Source organism: Eubalaena glacialis, chromosome 4 (genome assembly GCF_028564815.1).
Source record: "Eubalaena glacialis isolate mEubGla1 chromosome 4, mEubGla1.1.hap2.+ XY, whole genome shotgun sequence".
NCBI classification, from domain to species: domain Eukaryota; kingdom Metazoa; phylum Chordata; class Mammalia; order Artiodactyla; family Balaenidae; genus Eubalaena; species Eubalaena glacialis.
In genome coordinates, this window is record NC_083719.1 from 83,840,320 (window position 1) to 83,859,985 (window position 19,666).

A 19,666-nucleotide genomic window follows, 5' to 3' on the forward strand; every position below is an offset into this window, starting at 1 on the left:
TCTTGCCGTGCACAAAATAGTTCTTCTTTGCATTGACAAAAAGAGCAAGGTTTCTTACAGTGTTAACCCTCTTATATATTTCCTCACATATCACCTTTGCTGTTTTGAAAATTTACCAAAAGTATATAAATATGTTCTAGATATTTACACTGCTTTTTCTTCTTGAAAATTCCCAACCAAAAGGGATTCTTATAAGTGACAAAATAGGTTAACAACCCATTAGGCAGTGCTTTTTGAGTGCTTACCAATCTAAGATCAATGATAATTAGGGTTATTCACAGCCAGATTAAGGTTCTTTATACAGTATTTCCAATATTTTATGAAATCCACATTTGAAGCCAGAATAGTATATTTATTGATATTTGGGACATTGCATATTTCTATCAGAATTAATATCTCTGAATCTTCATGAGCACCTCGCTTCCAATACCTGTTGGTGGACCACTGAATAGAAAAGTTCCAGGAAACCTGCCATTTATTTATTGTCTTTAATGAAAATAATTAGCCAATTAGCATTTTTTTTTAGTCTCTTCACAGTAGCTTCAGCACAATACTAGGGGTAAAAAGAGGTAGTACAAGTGAACTAAAAGATTATAAAGGTGTTTAAATGCTAGTTGACAACATAAGCAAGTAGAGACTGGAGCATAGAGTTCAATTTAGTGCATTTTTTAGGCCATTACAGTGGGCCAGGCCCTGTGCAAGAATTAGTGACAAAACAGTGAATAAGACATGATCCTTGCCCTTACAAAATTCCATCTAGTTGTAGTGGTGCTGGGCTCTGAGAAGCTGATGAAAGCGACTAAATATCTGTATTGTTATGAGGTTCAAGTCTCCCTTGGAGCCCATCCAGAATCTTCAGGAGCTGCTGAATGAGTACAGAATGACCACCAAAAAGACAAGCTGTAACTGAGATGAGAATGAATGAAGTACAACCTGAGATTCAAGCAACTTAAAAATAATTTGAAACATTTTCTTTGGGGAATCCATCCATACATCTCTAATTATAATAATTATACCCTGCTTCCTGAGTTCACTTTCAGAAACAGTTTTTTTCATGTCACCCCATGCTTGAAAACCTTCAGTGGTTCCCAGTCGCCTGTAGTCACAATTTGCATCCTTTTCTCCTATTATGATAGATAATAAGCATGATAGATGATGAATGCTATTCATCCTAGCAGCCCCATTTGCATCCACTGCTGTGCAAATTTAGGCACGCCAGTTATTACTCTGCCCCCCTTCTCCCCAACTCAGGAAGACATAGCAAAACACACATGAGTGAGAATGACATTCTCACGTGCTCTGATATATTTCAAAATAAATTATTCCCAAGCTTTGTGCTTTACTGCTATTAATAAAGTACTTGCAGCATACCTCAAAATTAATCACAGTATAGATCAAGACACCACAGCTCAGAACTACATTCATTAAGTCATTGTTAAATCCATACCTTCATGTGCTCTACAATGTATATTTTCCAGTCTAAACTAGATCTTGGGGTCTGTTAATCCTGCCTGTCACTCTCATACCCCCTCCTGACATACACAGATATCCTTAAAGACATACAAATTACTTAAAGATCTTGAAACACATTCTTCAATTATAATCATCCTCACTTTCCGTCTTTCTGACTGAAATATTCTCTGCCTACTTCTATATTCAATAAACTTTAAGTGAGAACACCTACCCTCTCCCAGCCAAGCCTCAGGAAGGATTATGGGCCCTTTCCTGTGTTCCTGCATTGCACTGTGTCATAAATATTTGCTTTCTGGTTTTTGTTTGTTTGTTTGTTTTTTGGGTTTTTTTGGTTTTGTTTTGTTTTTTTTCATTTTATCCTATGAGTCCCTCTAGGACCAAAGCCATGCTTTATTTCTTTGTGTCCCCAGAATCTAACATAACACCTTACGTAGACAATACACTTAGGGAATATGCTTCAGCAAAGGTTGTAGACAAAACTGTTCCAGGCGTCCTATTGATTGTGCTGTGTTATTAATTTTTGTTTTAAAAAATTAAATGAGCAAAGGTAAGAATATTTTGAGTGAAAAGTTGCTGTTTCCTGTTGTATAGTTGAGAGAATTATTTTAAAGTGTTTACTCTCACACCAGCATCCTCTCAGGCTTTCAGAAGCTGACTGTACAAGCCCTGTGTTTCCCTTTCTTTAATGTTTATCTCCAGTCTTTAATGTTTATCTTTGAGGATTTCACTGCGTGTTGCCACATCCTCCAGAGTATGGGAAGGAGAAAGGAGACTCAAACTGCTGCTTTTTTACTTCTCAGCATCTCTGTTGAAGCGTTTCAGAGGGAAAGAAATATTGACACTGATACAAAGGATTTCACAGCATCTTCAGAACTTTATATCCTCAGTTAGTATAGCTACTCTGTACATGGTACCTCTTTATTCATGAGCATTTTTATAAAAGGGGTTAACAATTGAACCTAGGTATTCTCTAAGTATAAATGTATTCTGATCAGAAGTGAGAGTGATTGTAAATCACTCATTCATAGAGTTTCTGTTATTTTTTCCTTTCTCATGTTAGGAAACAGTGAAATATAAGCAGTGAAAGAATATCTCTCCATGCCCATTGTTATAGGAACACTAAAGTTAGGTGGAATGAGATTGGTGTCTTACATAGTTCCTTGTACAAGGTATTATCCATGATGGTTTATTATAGGGTCTAATGTATTCTGAACATCCACAATTTACACAGAAGTTAGATGAGAAAGGCAGACAGACACACACACACACAGAAATGGGTTTATTGCCTAAGAATACTATTTATTTACAACATTTAAAAGCTTTGTATTAAAATGATGCCATCCATGTTGCCATATTTTCCAAAGACACTAATTTAAAGTAAGAATCTTGTTAAGAAGACAGTCTCAAATTTGCCCCTTAATGACTTAAGGATAAACTGGTTTTACAAGGCATCTTATCAACAGGAAAAGAGCATATCCCCAAACAAGTTCACAGTCACTTAACTTTATTCATATAGCTCAGGAGGCTCCTTGGCATGTGCCTGTGGTATATTTTATGTAGAGCATGGCTTGATTATTTTTCTTTGCATCTAGTGACATTACTGCATGAACTTCTTATAATCATTGTGAATCTTCATGAGGTTATACTAGCTTTCTTTTTTACACTAAATGTATGGATTTATCTTTTAGATTTCCATGTAGAAGAGGCACTGGATTGGCCTGGAGTATACTTGTTACCAGGCCAGGTTTCTGGGGTGGCTCTGGACCCTAAGAATAATCTGGTGATTTTCCACAGAGGTGACCATGTCTGGGATGGAAAGTAAGTAATTTTTCCTTGAAGGAGTAAGTGAAGATAAAAATAGCATGCATTGCTTTTCATTAAACTAAGAATAATGGTGAGAGAACTATCAAGGTTTTCTTTGAACTTGATTTTTGTGAGCAAAACGTATTTGTTCTTCTAGTATATGACTGTGACACATAGAAAAGAGAAAGTCTTGTGCATTTGAAAACAAGGTAGTTTCACAAACTAGTTTATGGAAGGAAGGCAATAACAGTCTGTGATTCTGCCTGCTTAGCATTTTGCTCTCTCCCTCTTGAAGCTACCTTCACATTCCTAAGGAAAGTAACATTAAAGGCAGTTAAGATAGTACATGGCTGAGGCATTTCAAGACTTCAGAAAAAGTGCATCATGATCAATGATCAACGAAGAAAATTATTAGTTGACTACAATAAAGCACTTCATTATTTTCATGTACTGGGTAGAGAACCATATTAAGGCCATTGGACTCTCCCTTTCCATCAGACTGCTCCCTGGCATGATAACAGTGCCTTCTGGAGATTGTAGTTAGAGCAGCTTGATCACCATATTATAGAAATAGTCAGTACCTTGGCCTTCACATTTCCATACAGATTAATTTTATTACTCAAATTTGCATTTTTCATGAGCACCGAAGACTTAAGAATAACAAGACTTAAGAATAGCACTAAGACTAATGTCCCGCTTTTCCCTCTGGGTTTCTCTTTCCAACCTTTTATTCTATCTTCCACTATCGTCTTATAGGGAGTTTTGGTAAAAAAGTCTAACATTCATTGAGTGTTTACTGTGCTCCTGTGACTGTTCTGTTTACATAAATTACCTCACAACATTTAGGCACTGTTATTATCATCATCATTCATGTTTTACAGGTGAAGAAACCAAGAGAAAGTAAGTGTTTTGCCCCAGACCTCACAGTTAGCCTGGCAAAGTCAGGCTTCAGTTCCTTTCCATCTGACTCCAGAGTTGGCCCACTTACCCAGTTTGTTATACTTACTGCCTTTTAGAGGATTACGAGCACATTTACATGATTGTATTTTTAAAAGCTTATTCCAAAATTTAGCAGGTTATCTTAATTCTCCTGAGTAATGAATATCCATTTATTCATGTTTTATCACAAATTTACATATGAAGGTAAATTTTTTAATATCTTATGAATTAAGTGTAATGAATCTCTCCTTTCAAGTGTACAACTTCAGGGTTTCATTTGGAAAATTGAGGATCCACATATACAGTTCAATTGTTTTCTTCCCCCATTTTCAGAGATGCTGATTAAACTAAGGCTAAACCTGCTCTGTCACATACACATGTATGTAGTTTTCTTTGTGCAGTTGAAGATGGAATTCAATTAGCATTTCAAAATAGATTGATAGCTTTGTTACTGTTTAATTGTCCTTTCCAATTGTCACACTCAAAAATGGAATCTGAGAAAGAGATCACTTCAGAGTTCAAAGCCGTCGAACTCAGCATCCCTATTCATACATCTCTGTTACATCATCTTAGTCATTATTGAACATCTAATGATATTTTCACAAGTGCTTTCAAAAGCAAACTATTACTATTCATTGTAGCATATTCTTCATTTTAATGAATGTTGCTACATTTTCCACATGGATTTCTAGCCACATTTTACCAGACAAGAAAATTACAGCATCATTTTCTCCCATTGATACTGTTTCAGCTGGCTAAAGCTAAATTGGACAAAGTCCAATTTTCCATTTTAATGTGATATTCATTCCAAGTAAACGGCAGAGGCTGGAATAGTTTAATAGAAGAAAAAAAAAAAGGGATCAGTAAAGGCCAGCTTGGGGTAGATGACACAAGACTGTGAAACAAGAGCCACATAAGAACATTTTCTGGGACGTATATGGCTGTCCTAGCTGAAGACCTGCTTTTTCCTGGCATCTTGCTTTCATCTAGATAACCAGTATCATGTGTAAATAGATTCCAGTTCCATTGCCAAAGCCCCGGTGTGTTTACCCTGATAAATGGCACTGACAAAGGGCCAAAAATGCAAGACTTCTTCAGGGCAGGCGTGCTGATTTAACTCATTAAATCTGTTTCTTCTTTCTTCTTCTTTATCTTTCAGGTGTAAGAATATTTGTTATCTCTCTTTCCTTCTGCCTCTCTTGTATTTCCTGTTGGCCTCTAGCAGCCTTTGCAATCCATGGTTGTGAGGAAGTTCTCTTCTGGCACTCGGATCTCTGCTTTTAACACTGTCTGCTTTATTATTCACAAAGGGAATAAGAAGTGGATTACTCTGTTAGTTATTTTGTAGGAAAATAGATTCGGATGTGTGGGCCCTGCTCGTTGAATGGTCATACGTGACCATCCTTCCTACATGTATAAGTCACATTATATAGAATAGACAATGTACATAATTTTTCTTTTTCCTCATTGACTATCCAAGGATTATACAAAGAAAAAGACAGCACTTGCCAGAAAAATTTATTATGTGCTAGTGAGAGACAATGGAAATTAAAAATGGGGTGGAAATTGCATTCTTGTTGCTACCACTGTTTGGATAGAAAGATGAGAAATCCTGTATTAATTTTCCTCAGAATCTTTCCCATCCTGATACTTCTCATGTTCACAAAATTATAAGTTCCATAAGGCTAGAGCTTGTTCTAAATCAAATCTTAGTAGTCTATATGCCCTAATTTTTTGTAGTTGATCATTCTTTAAGTATCAGACAGTGCTTGGAGTTAATAATAATCCCTAATTAATACTCAGTACTCAAAGCTCTTTTGATATCATCACAAAAACTGTCTTTATAAGTAGTATTACTCTTCATTTCTACCTGATAGCCTTGATCAGCTCTTACTTTTCTACTTAATCATGCTAAATAAGCATAGCAACAAAATAATAATAATAGTAGTAGTAATAATAGTAATATAATGATGATGATGATAAAACACTTACCCTCCTGAAAGATGACTGTCAACTCCCTTTCTCAATTTGATTTCCATTTTCTTCCCTGTCTGTCAATATGGCTACTTTAAGATGCTTCTTCTAGCTAAAATAGGAAATGCCTATTACCAGCAGGGTGTAATGAAACTTTAAAGAGCCTCTTGTCTGCCCTGGTGCTCGGGCAGCATGGCAGCTAGAGCTGTTTAAATGCCTCCCAGCAGGAGCTGGGTAGCTCCTGCCTCAGTAACAGCTGTTCCTCGGTCTCTGTCAAAATCACCACCATTGTCAGAGGCTTGCTTCTTGGCCTTTCTTTTATTTATCTCAGCTATGGCTGAGGTTCTACTGTGCAGGCCTCACATCACATACCCTCTTAAGTAAACTATGGGTTTTATCCCTAATTTTTAGGTGCTAAAAGGTGTTTCTATTATACCACTTGTCATTTCTTCACATGGAGTTGGAAGGGATTTTGGAAGTTGTATCACTTGGAATTCTTTCTGTAACCAATAAGGGAGAAAACCCAACACAAACTAGCTTAGGGAAAGAAATTTATTAGTTTGTATAAATAAAAACTTTAAGGGTATGGTAGCTCAAACGACACCACCAGCACCTATTTGACACATTTTCTCCTGGTTGGCTCCATTCTTAGACCCTGATTGATCCTCCTCCCCACTTGCAGCTTCAGAATTACAGAAGAGGTAGTCTGTGTCCTTGATGTAGGTCAACAGGAGATCCTTAAATGGAGACTTTCAGTGTTCTAAAACACTGTCAGTGTTCTACCTGACTTTAGGTCATATTTCTTGCATCCTAAACCAGTCACTGTGGGCAGAGGAATGAAATCCACTCTTTGGCTTAGCCTGACTTTTTGTTCTATCCTTGGAATGTGAGAGTAGAGTTGACATTATCAAAAGCAAGTGGACTGAGAGTGAGGCTCAGAATGTTGGGTCAACTAAACAAAAAACTGAGGTTTCATTAGCACAAAATGGGGCAGTAGACACTGGGCACCCAGAATAGCAAATGTCCACCAGAGAGCTCATCTCCAGCTTCCTGCTGGGACATCTCTAAACAAAATCTTCCATAGTCATCTGGAGCTTGAACTCTCAGTGCCAACAAATTCCCTAGATGTGAGACATACTTTCCAGTTATGGAACTCATCTAGATGTCATAAAGTTCTTCATTATGTTAAACTCACATCTGTGTCCTGTAACTTCACCTTCATGACAGCCAAATGCAAAGTGAATTTACTCCCATTTATTCATGTCAATTATTTGCATATTTAAAGAAAGTCTTATCTTCTCCAGACTAAATATCCCCCAGGCCCTCAGCCAGTCTTCATACTGACATGATACTTTCATCTGAAGGTGCTCTGGTTTCTCAGTCCTTTAAAGTGTTTGGTTGAGAAGTGGCCACAATACCTCATGTGTTAGCTGATCAGCAATGCAATTACTTTCCTTGATGTGTATCCTAGATATCTATTAGTGTAAAAGGGTTCTATTCACTTTTCTTCAGCAGTCATATCTTGTGTTACCTTGTTACTCTGTGTTGAATTTGTAATCTACTAGAATCTCCAAATGTATTTCATGAAATTGTGCTGAAGTGTTTACTGGAAATTTATACTTATGCAGTGCTTTAAAAACACTGAATTCAGGATTTTATTCCAATTACATTTCACTTCATTAGGTTTAGCATTGCTTCAATTTACAGATATTATTTTATTCTTAATTAACCAGAGAATGAGCTGTCCCTTCCAGCCTGGTATTAGGTCTGTTTGATGAGCTTGCCTTTCACATCTTTGTACATGTTGTTTATAAAATTTGAATAGTTGAATGATTGGTTTAGCAAGTTTTGTCCTTAGAGATGTGGTCTTCTGGGAATCTTCTCCCATTTGCCCTCCAAATAATTTGTTCACAAACCACCTCTTCATCAATGTTTTATGGAACCTTGTGAGGTTCTATTGTTTCAGAAATCTGTCTGCTTTCTAACTTTCATAAAAATCAGTTCAAGCTTTGCCTCCCTAGTTTCTGGAGTCTCAGTTAAGATATATCTGCTTGAGGTCCTGCTTCTGTATCTGCAAATTCTTTCATATCTTAAGAATTAATTGGGCCTGGAAAATTAAACTCAAAATGACTGAGTGGTACCTTAGTATCTTCACATCTGAGAGAAAATTGTAAGGAGTTCTACAAAAAGAATGTTTCCATAGTCTACCCTTTTCTCTCATATTGCCATTTCCGGTTTTACTCAAGCCATTTTCTTCCAGTTTTATGCCACTTTCTCTGATTCTTCTTGGCTATGTGACTATTCTTCCTATCTCTTCTACATCTACAAATTAAATTTGATAACTGGAGGGGAGATTCTCCAGTCCAGTGAGGTCAATCCTAGTAAGAGAAAACCACATGTTTTTGAAGACAGGAGACCTGGGTTTGAATCTTGGTTACCATCTCCTACCTTTGAGACCTGTATCAAGACATTTGAACTCCCTGACTCTGTTCCCTAGTCCAAAAAAATGAAGACTTTAAAAAGTGCCTCACTCTGTTGAGTAACAAAAAGCCCTTTGTTAAGTGACTTATTCCTAGTGGCCTTATTGACGGAACAGAGCCCAGTGCTGTGATACCTAGTTCTTTGTTCTTTTCATCCCTATTTGGGATGTCTCTAGTGCTAGGTCCATCAGGACACTAAATAGTCATACTGGTTTCTTTTCCCACCTTTTTTCTTCCTCATAGGAATTTTTCAATGTGTATATATTCAGAAGTAAGTGTTTTTAACATAGTATTAAATTATATTCCATTTAAAGTCTTTGGTCTTATTATGGTATGTCTTTGCTTTCCTAATGTTGAGGGTACATTTCCACTTATTTTCTCACTTGAAAACCTATGGTCCTTTCTCTAGCCTCTTAATTTATATAATTACAACATTATATTTTACTTCTGTCTTCAGTTGCTATTATTTATTTTGCATTTCCTTAATTTTGATTGATGGCACAGAAGTTTATTTTCTCCATATTCTAGTTCTTTTGTGTGAGAATATTGCAAAGCATTTCTTTTCAGCCTTATCTAAACTGTTTGATTAGCTGCTAATGTGCAAAATCATTAATGGGGGATTCAAACTGCTAAAATAAAGAACTGATGAATTCCAGCCCACAGGCCGCAGTTCAGTCTTTTCCGCTGAGTGCTTTTTCAGAGAAGCAGACAGAAATCAGCAGTGCTTCAGGCACTATGTGAAATGTGCAGGGTATTATTATATCCTGTAAAAAGTTAAATGTGGTTGAAATAAAGACCTCTCTGCAGCATATAATGCAGGGTAGCTGCTTTAGAACACTAAATAAGCAGTTTGCTATAGCAACAGTGTATCCAGCTCTATAATCTGACATCTGTTTGTGAACTGTTAGAGCGTTACTTTTCTTTGAATTAGAAGAGAGTTTATAAATTACTTTATTTGGCAGATTTAATGTGAGTGTGTGTGTGTGTGTGTGTGATTTTCCCATTTCAGAAAAACATCAATTCCTTTTATTACTTGCCCTGTGTAACTGCCAGGGGCCAGCTGTTAGTTGCATGAGGCTCCAGTGATCCCAAGTGAAAGGATTAGGACTCATCAACCAATCCACTGAGGGACTGAATGTCCCTTGATACTGCCAGTTTAAACATATAGACATCTGGTAAATGGTATCACAAAAGATTTTCAGTGAAACGGTTGGGCCTACTGTGTTGTGGTTAATTCCTTAAAGCTATGATCTTTCTAAGAATTCTAGAATGTTATTATTTGTGATTTATGTTACTGAAGTAAATTAATATATTCAAATGATGCTAATATCAGTAAATTCAAGAACTTGCCTAATCACTGAGATCCTTAATGGATACAGGGGAAGTGTAGTAATACTATGACTAATAATCATAGAGCCAAATACCATAGGAAAATGGTTAGTCTAAAGCATCACATAAAATGCCCTCTGTACATGCTAATGACATGGGAGTAATTTGTGATAATTAAAAAGAAAAACACTAAAAAACAAACCATATTATTAGTTGTTACATTGTAATGAGATACTAAGAAAAAAATCTTGATAAGTTGAGAGATCTGATATTTTCTGTGTATCCAAATTTTTATTATAAAAATCTGATTTATTTACTCTGTAGCTTATTTACTTTGTTACTTATTTTTCTTTTGGCTCTTTCATTTGCTATTTCACAATTTACTATAACATCACCAAAAAATGGTTAATAAAATAAAAGAGTATGATCCTCAAATTAGTTAATTTTGCTATTTTTCCCACCATTAGAAATCTGACATTTCTAGATTGTGAGTATAGATGCCCACACACAATTTAGGTTTGTGACAGCAAAATATCAACTACTTGATACACTTTTTTCTGTATTCATGAGCAGTGCAGAACAGCACCATTGATAAAGGATGTTTTCTCTTACCTACGCATCAGCTACAACATTTCATTCGCTCTGACTAGCATAAGGACTGTGAGTCGGGGTTTATTTATATTTCTTCCTTGACATAGCTTGTTTCCTTGGAAGCCAAGCTCAATATCGCAGGTTCTTGACTTTGAGCTTACATGGCTGCCAGAGAGTAATTTAAACTAGAGTTTGCATTTTTAAATATTTAAGTGTCTGGAGAAATAAGCTGAAGCTATAAAAAACATGATTTAAATTAGAGGAGGTCAACATATGCTCCTGAAGGTGGGGGTGGGGAAATCTACTTTCTCTCCATCATAAGTTGTAGGAATGTTATTTCCTAAAATAGTAGAACCAGAGATTTAAGACTGATGGTGAATATTTAAGTGAATGACAAGACAGACCAAAGAATTGCTGTTGCTGCAACCTATTGCTTGGGGAAATCATGAACAAGTAAATATGTCAGGCTTCCTGGATGGTTTGTCATTTTGCAAATAAGAGATACGGAATTAGGGATGCTGAGGTCTGATAGGCTCCAGTTTTATCAAGATATGCAATAGGCAATTGGACTGCCACTGTTATTCGCTGTCCATAGTGGGTCAGAACACTGTCTGCATGTCAAGTGGATAGCACTTGGTAAGAATTAATAGGACTCGGTAACTTTCCATATTACTAACTCCTAGGTGGGGGTGGGGTGAAGTAATGTACTAGTATATTCCATGCCCAAGTAAATAAACTGCAAGAATAAAAGAAAATTTTAGGAAATACAAAATGGAAAGGGAACTCAAAGTATAATCAGTGGATTTTATCAATATCAATATCCTGGTTATGATATTGTACTGTAGTTGTGCAAAATGCTACCATGGAGGAAACTAGGTAAAGTGTACACAGAATCTCTCTGTATTATTTTTTCTTGCAACTGCATGTAAATCTACAGTTATCTCAAATTTTCTTTTAAAAAAAAAGGGAAAACAAATTTTAACACCTTAAAGTCAGAGAAAACATAATTTTCACATTATTTAAATTACCATTATGCCACTACAAATCATGAAATGTTTCTGAATAATGAGAAATATGACTTAGGCCTTAAAAGAAATGATAAATGAAGAGACTTTATCCTATTACATATGAATATAAAACTGTAGCATACTATGAGTCTTAGACATACTGAACTTAAGTTATCCAGTATCACAGACAAGTTGTTAAAAAGATAGATCATTGATGGTTGAATCCAATACCTTTGTTTTCTAGGGGAATTGGTATGATGTTTTTAGTACAGAAAGTCACATTGAAAATACAGTTTCAGATATAGGATAAACTCTGGTGTTTCATAGTACTGAGAGTTACTTCACGTTTGCCCCTTACCAGTGTCTCCTGATTTAATAATACCTTGTATATTCTTACATTGGTTTGAACTAATAAAATTTTATATTTCAATTTAATAATGATCTCATGACTATCTTATAAAATCTGCTCTGTTAGTGATGTTACTTCCATTTCGTTAACTTATGTATTTTTTTTCTACGTACTGGTGTGTGGTTTTAACTACACGTAATAGCGTATGTAAGCAATATTATTTAAGTTTTAGGTTGAGAAAGCTGAATCAATATTTTTTATTCAGTTGAATGCATCATTAATAAGAACTGCTTCAGGGACTTATTAGTATCTTTCAGGAAAAATATACCCAAAAGACTATGACAGTCAAGAAGCTCAAATAATTGTGTGATGTATATTTTTAATGGCAAGAGAATGTAATTTTGAAATTTTTGTTCTCCTACTGGGACTCTGCATAAGTTCCATAGAAATAATAACCAACTAATCAATAGAGGTATGACAGATTTGAGCAGTCTGTCGCCTTCCAAATTTGCAAATGTTTCTCCATAAATATTTAATATTTTTCAGATTCTTTTGCTTATACAGTTGAACTACAAAATATTAATAGTTTTTTTCACAGACTTGTCTGATTCTATAAGGGAAATTCTATTTTACAGAAATATTCATCTGGCAAAATATATATATTATATATTTTAATGCCCCCCCCAACACCCACACACATATGGCTTAACTATGTGCTGATCAATTCTTTGCTTTTGAAAATATAAGTTGGTCTCTTGGCGCTTTGTATATTTTCCTCTTTCACATAAGCTTACATTAGAAGAGCTTATCTTTGTTATTTATCCCCAATAATTTCCAAAACAGGTATTTAAATAAGTACAATGTCTGTGATAACTGTCAACTTAAAGAAAGATATTACTAACAATTCAGATAGAAATATAAATGAAAAATATGTATAAACATACATGTTCATAATATTTTATAATAACCTGGAAGGTACAGAGTTAAAAAAGCAGAAATTGTCATATTCATTTTAGTGTTTACATTAATTATTATATAGATGTCCATTTTGTACTTATAGAAAAATTGTTATATGGAAAAAGTTTTATGTCTCTAAACACATTTTTGTTTCAAGAATCAATTATGTTTTCTATTTTTGAAATATTTTGAACATTCCGTTCTACATCCTAATAATATGTATTTGCATGTTGTACCTACAGCAAGTAAAAGAGCAAACATAGTTTTGATCACTATCCTTCCTGCTATCATTTACACTTTCCTTATCATTGCACAGAAAGTTGTTATGCCTTCTTTTGTAGCTTGAAAGAAAATAACTATTGAATTAAAACATTTTGAGGAGCCTTTGAAAAAAATTAGTTTAAGAGTTCTAGGTAGTGTTTCTCAAACTCTCATGTGAATATGACTCACCTGGGGATCTTGTGAAAGTGCCCATTCATATTTGGTATGTCTGAAACCTTGCATCTCCAGGCACTGCCCATGCTGCTGCCCCACTGACCATTCACTAGTTCTTCAGGCTAATGGTATAGCTGAAGTGTGAAGGGCAAAGAGTGAAGTCAGGCACATCTGAGCCCTTCTCTTGATTCTGTATTTAAAATCTCAAGTGAATGGTCTGCATTTCTCAAGTTCACTGATGTTTCTGATTGGTTTATTTTCCATTCTAATGCTTTTTTTTTTTTTTTAGCTCTTTTGACAGTAAGTTTATTTACCAGCAAAGAGGTCTCGGGCCAATTGAAGAAGACACTATTCTTGTCATAGATCCAAATAATGCCGCAGTACTCCAGTCCAGTGGAAAAAATCTGTGAGTTAAATTACTTGACTGTCTTTCATTTTCTAAAGAGGTGGTTCTAAACACTGACGGAATATTAGAATCACCTGGGAAGCTTCCAAAAATTAGATTCAGATTTAGTCTGGAAGGGGGCCCAGGTATCAAAATAGTAGTTTGAAAGCTCCCCAGGTGATTCTAGTAGGTAGTCAAGCTTCAGAGAGAATTGATACACATGCTAATGAAGTGACTTGCTACTCAGCTAGATCTGAAGGATAAAAAAAAAAAATTCTTGAGCAGAAAAGTTACATAACCAAATTCACCAACCAATCACCATTAAGAAAAAAGGTTTCTCTCTTCCCATCTCAAAGGGAAGACTAAACAAATGTCACTTTCAGCTTTCCATAGCATGCACAGGTAATTTGGCTTTGAAAGCTGCTCATTATTTGGTCTTATTCCTAGATGGCATTTGGTAGCCAAAAAAAGTTGGCTGATATCATGGTCATTGAAAGAAAGGGGCACCTGCTTACAGAGTGTCCACAACAGCTATAACCTGGCAGCTTTAGGAGCTATACCCTACTCCACCTGCTTAGGCACGGGGAAAGCCAGCTTCTTTGAAAGGCGGGGAGCCATCCACTTTGAATGCAGCTGCTTATGGAGATGGTAATAATTAGCTTTTTATAGGATTCTAAGATGGTGAGTCAGGGGCCAAATTCTAATATACCAGCCCCACCACTCATTGTGTCTGAACCTGTCTCTTCAGTGCTCTACCCATTAATCAGAAGCATCTCATTCCAGAAAGGAATTAAAGAGGAAGGCAGAGCAACTGCTGCTAAATCAGCGTGGCCAACAGCAGGGTTTCTATGTTGAAAGCAAATCATAACCCTCACATTCAGTCACCAAAAGAGAGATCTAGTTCAGTTTATTAGTCAAGATCAGGGTGTTACATTCTTGGCTCATGAAAAAAAAAGATCTGTGATGCCAACACCTTGGAAAGGCTAGAAGCTGACAGACGTAGCTTGTGGATTGTCAGGTTTGACCACAATCACATTAAGACATTGTCCATGTGTTTTTAACTCTGTCCAAGTTCCTTAAGCCTGTGAGCCTCTGACCACGTTACAGTTCTCTTACCCAGGTCGTTCCAATTGATTTGTTAAACAGATTAACCTTCTCTAATGATTATCCAGCACACCACTTCTCTTTGCTTAGATGATCACAGCCCATGTCTGCTGGAAGTTGTTTTCTTTGGGTTTTACTGTCTTTAGGAGGTACTCTTAAAGCTTTTCAGTCATATATTTAATATTTTATATTAGTACAGCATTATATTACCTTGCAGCATATTTAAGCTATTCAAACCATATAAATCCATTTATAATTCTCTTGACAATTTGTTTTATACACATTTCTTTATGATCTTAGAACTTGTTTTCAAATTGATGTTATTTGTGTTATTTAATATACCATACTTTATAATATTTGTAATTGATACATAGGCTTCATTTATAGATTTTTAGATGATTAAATACTGCTTAAGATTTTTCACAAGGAGGTCTCTATTAAAATGGGTATTTTCATTTAACAATTCATTTTGGTCTTTTCTTTAGTAATACAGGTATACATTTATCAGTTTTTAAATTTATATTGCCTTTACAAATTAATTAGCAAAAAAATTTCCTCTCATGTATGCTTTGGCAGTAATTATATAATTAAGACAATTGTCTTTATTTTGCAGGTTTTACTTGCCACATGGCTTAAGTATAGATAAAGATGGAAATTATTGGGTCACAGATGTGGCTCTTCATCAGGTAATCTTCCATTTGGCAGTTATTCAAATAGAAGTTAATGAAGTAATGCTTTCAAAATGCTGTGGAGTTGTCTGGGTCTTTTTTTTTTAATTTTATTTATTTTTTTACACAGCATGTTCTTATTAGTTATCTGTTTTATATATATTAGTGTATATATGTTAATCCCAATCTCCCAGTTCATTCCACCACCACCACCCCCTGGGTCTTTCTTTGTGACCCAGAACATTTATAACAAAAGAATGGAACAGCCATATCTGAAATGGTGCTTTTAGAACTCAGTGCTAGGAAAAACTTACATGTAAATGATCAAGTCACCCTTCTCTGTGTGGCTGGCAGGAATCTTAGGGCCAGATGTGAAGCTTCACTCTACCAACTGTTTGGGCTCTCCCAACCTCCTTAGCTTTCCATATCTGCTTTTCTTTCCTCTGTCCCCAGGTCTTAGTTCTTTTTTTTAATCACTTTATGTGTTTTATGTATTTTTCTTAAGCTACCTTAATCTTCTATAAATTGAACCAAGGTCTCTATTGTATACGTTTATATGTAAAACAGCAAATCTTTGTTCTTTTTAAAGGAAGTTATATTTCCATTAGGGTATATCATAATGTCTTTCCCTTAAAAGATAAGCTCATGTTTAATACCTGTTTAATGAGTAGGTGGGAAAGAAGTAGGAAAAGAAACTAGAGCTCAGAAGGCATAGCTAGTCTTCAGACATCATCTCAGTAAACATTTATTGTTCTTGTATTGTCTGGAGAGCATTCTACTATTAGCTAAGGAAAGACAAAAAGGAAGTGTGGGGATGGGTGGAACAGGACATCCATACTAGTCTCCATTCACCACTAATGACCTGGATGACCTTGGGCAGGTCACTTAATCTCTATAAGCCTCATTTTTCATATGAAGGAATCAGACCAGATGATTTCTAGAGTCCCATCCAGTTCTGAAAAGTACCCACTTTCAAATAAGTCTCTGAGAGCTTACACCCTGATTGCCTTAGTCAGGTGGGTGTGTGTCAATTATAACCATGCAAAGTGGGTAAGGCTTTTGTTCTTTTTTTAAAAGGTGTTCAAACTGAATGCAAACAATAAAGAAGCCCCTCTGTTAATCCTGGGAAAGAGCATGCAACCAGGCAGTGACCAGAATCACTTCTGTCAACCTACTGATGTAGCTGTGGATCCAGACACAGGAACCATCTATGTATCAGATGGTTACTGCAACAGTCGGATTGTGCAGTTTTCACCAAGTGGAAAGTTCATCACACAGTGGGGAGAAGGTACTCAGTAAGACTCTTGATCTCTAATTATGATTATTGGCCAACATCATTAGGATCAAGAGATTGGCCACCCCTCACATTCTTTAGGATGTAATTGTCCCCTGGAGTGAGGAAAACAGGGCCTCCATATGCATCCAGTTGGCTGTTCACACACACACGAGTCTTATAAGAGGAAAAAGAATGCTTCTACCCAAAAACTTTAAAGTTTGTCCAAATAGGGAGAAAATCTGTAATGTGTTTGTGGGTAAGAGACATTAACTGCTTTAACTTATTTTTCCCCTGGTTCCAGATACTTAGTGGTTTACTATCATGAATTTTGAAAATTATAAAACTTTAGAGTCAGACTTTGGGTGATTTTACAAATTGTAAATCTGAGGTTTTTCTTTGTTCTGTAGAGTCTACTGAGAGCAATCCTAAACCAGGCCAGTTCAGTGTTCCTCACAGCTTGGCCCTAGTGCCTCATTTGGGCCAATTATGTGTGGCAGACAGGGAAAACGGTCGGATCCAGTGTTTTAAAACTGACACCAAAGAATTTGTGCGAGAGATTAAGCATGCATCATTTGGAAGAAGTGTATTTGCAATTTCATATATACCAGGTATTTCATGTTTATTTTTTGTGTTTTTTCATACTACACTCTATTCTTAAAAAGTGTTTGTCTTATCCTTATATGCTCTTATTGTAATTTTTTTATTAAGGGATTGAAGATGACATATATCAGATCTTAAAATATTTAAAACTGTTAATGCATTGTAAATCATTTTCAACTCAAGTGCCACTGTTCTTTATATGGAAATAATGAAGAACTCAAAAGATTTAGCAACTGTTTGTGATGGATTAAAAAATTGTTCCCAAACATTGATTTTTATTTTTCCTTAATTATGGTCATTTGCTTTAGTTATTAAATGATTAATATTATGTCTTCACACATCATCAACAGATGGTTATGTTGATAAAACCAGTATTCAAAATACTTCTGCTTCACATTTTTTTAAAGAGTGTCAGCCAATTTTTTTAAGATAAATAGGTGACGTAAGTGAGGCTTATGTGTAAATGTCAGGAGAAATGATCAATGAAATCTGGAATTTTTTTCTCATTTTCAAAATAGATTTCTTGATTTAAAGAAACTCAGAAAAATAATCCAAACTTACAAAATAAGGTTCATTTAATTCATATTAAAAAATAAGTTAGCATAAGATTTCTTTATATCATGAATACTGAACAACTGAAAATATATTTCTAGAATTTATATACAATTTTTGCAATATATTTAGTAAATATATCTATACCTATATTACAGTTGCATTAACAACATAATTATCACTATAATATTTATATTTCTTATGCTATTAAAGTTGTGTATGGCTACTATCTTCCCAGGCAGCCCCCAATTTATTTAGGACATGGAATAAAAGGACTCAAGTGACTGAAATAGGAACAAGTTTGGCTTCACTAAGGAATAAGAAAGAAAAAAATGTAATAAAGGACTCATTAATGTCAATGAAAGATAAATTCTCATGTTGGTTTTTACCTCATATTTAAAGAATAAATTTGGCAAGACCATTTACTTAACAAAGAGGGTGATCCAGTTCATAATGAAAAAAAATAAATCAAATATGAGGAGAAAAACATCAGGAGAAAAGATGAGAGGAAATCTGGTTAAAAAGAGAATCTCAGCAAAAGACAAAGTGTATTATAATTGGAATTCTCTCTACAACGTTACACAATAGTAATTGATGTTGATAGTGTTGATTTTTTCTTAATATGATGTGCTAAAGACCCCTATCCTGAAATCCTTAAAGAAAGATGAAAAACCCTTCAACACTGGTTTAGTATTGTGTATATTTTAGTGTTTTAATTCTTTAAACATAATATTCATCTGAAGTATTTATTTAACCAAAACATCACAGTTTCCATTACTTTGGATAAACACTACTATACTAAAAAATATAATTTTACTACAAAGAGTGTTCATGGAATTAATATAAAAAGATGGTCTAATTTTTTTAATTAGGAAAAAATGTCTTTGATAATCTGAAATATGCATCTCACATTTTCAAGTGTTAGTTGTTTAAAATCAGATCATTCTTCTATCTACACTGTAACTTCACTTTCTTTGCGTATTTTTCTCTGATTCTACTTGTAGCTATAGTAGATATTACATATTTTTTAAAAGATCTGATACCCCAAAATGATTGCCTTAAATAACCTGACTCTTTCCATCCCTATTTAGAATACCTGCGATATCTATATATCTATTCCTCTACCTATGTCATCTCCTCCATATCTATGTATTCCTGATTTCTACTGGCTTCCTAAGTGGAACAAGCTTTGCAGTTCCTGGTTTTTCTATTACAAGGAAGTTAGTCTCCTAACCTGTTGCCCCTTATCTTATTACTCAGAAAGAGGCATCTGCTAAGTATTTTGTTTTCTACTTTTGTTGCCAGTTGGAGGAACCAGGTTGACCCTACATTTCTTGTTTGTGTGATGTACAAGCATGTATTGAAAAGCCAGTCTTATCCATATTTTAAAGGAAGGTTGACGGGATATGTTGTCACAGGTTTGCTCTTTGCGGTGAATGGGAAGCCTTACTTTGAGGACCAAGAACCTGTACAAGGATTTGTGATGAACTTTTCCAATGGGGAAATTATAGACGTCTTCAAGCCAGTGCGCAAGGTATTCACATACATTAACTATGTATCAGTTTTCATGAGAATAAAACTAAACATGAATCCTGGAATTTGATTTATACTTGAATAATTTTTTAAAAACTTAAAGGACATGGGATTACTTTCTTAGCAGGGTTGATGGGAGTGCTGTATACTATGTTTTATTTAGAATAAATGTCCTTATCTATTCCTCAATGAATTTCTTCAGATGCAAATT

At 35.1% G+C, this 19,666-nt stretch overlaps 1 protein-coding gene across 8 annotated transcripts in view; it reads left to right on the forward strand.

Annotated features, from left to right (window-relative positions):
* The window catches only part of PAM (peptidylglycine alpha-amidating monooxygenase), a 280,534-nt gene that overhangs the window by 243,858 nt on the left and 17,010 nt on the right, over positions 1 to 19,666 (forward strand). For all 8 annotated transcript variants that reach the window (XM_061189486.1, XM_061189489.1, XM_061189490.1 and 5 more), the window contains 6 exons: positions 3,162 to 3,291; positions 13,627 to 13,743; positions 15,440 to 15,512; positions 16,572 to 16,782; positions 17,178 to 17,378; positions 19,341 to 19,456. In XM_061189486.1, the coding sequence (XP_061045469.1) occupies positions 3,162 to 3,291; positions 13,627 to 13,743; positions 15,440 to 15,512; positions 16,572 to 16,782; positions 17,178 to 17,378; positions 19,341 to 19,456 (848 nt within the window). The remainder of the gene's footprint in view (positions 1 to 3,161; positions 3,292 to 13,626; positions 13,744 to 15,439; positions 15,513 to 16,571; positions 16,783 to 17,177; positions 17,379 to 19,340; positions 19,457 to 19,666) is intronic.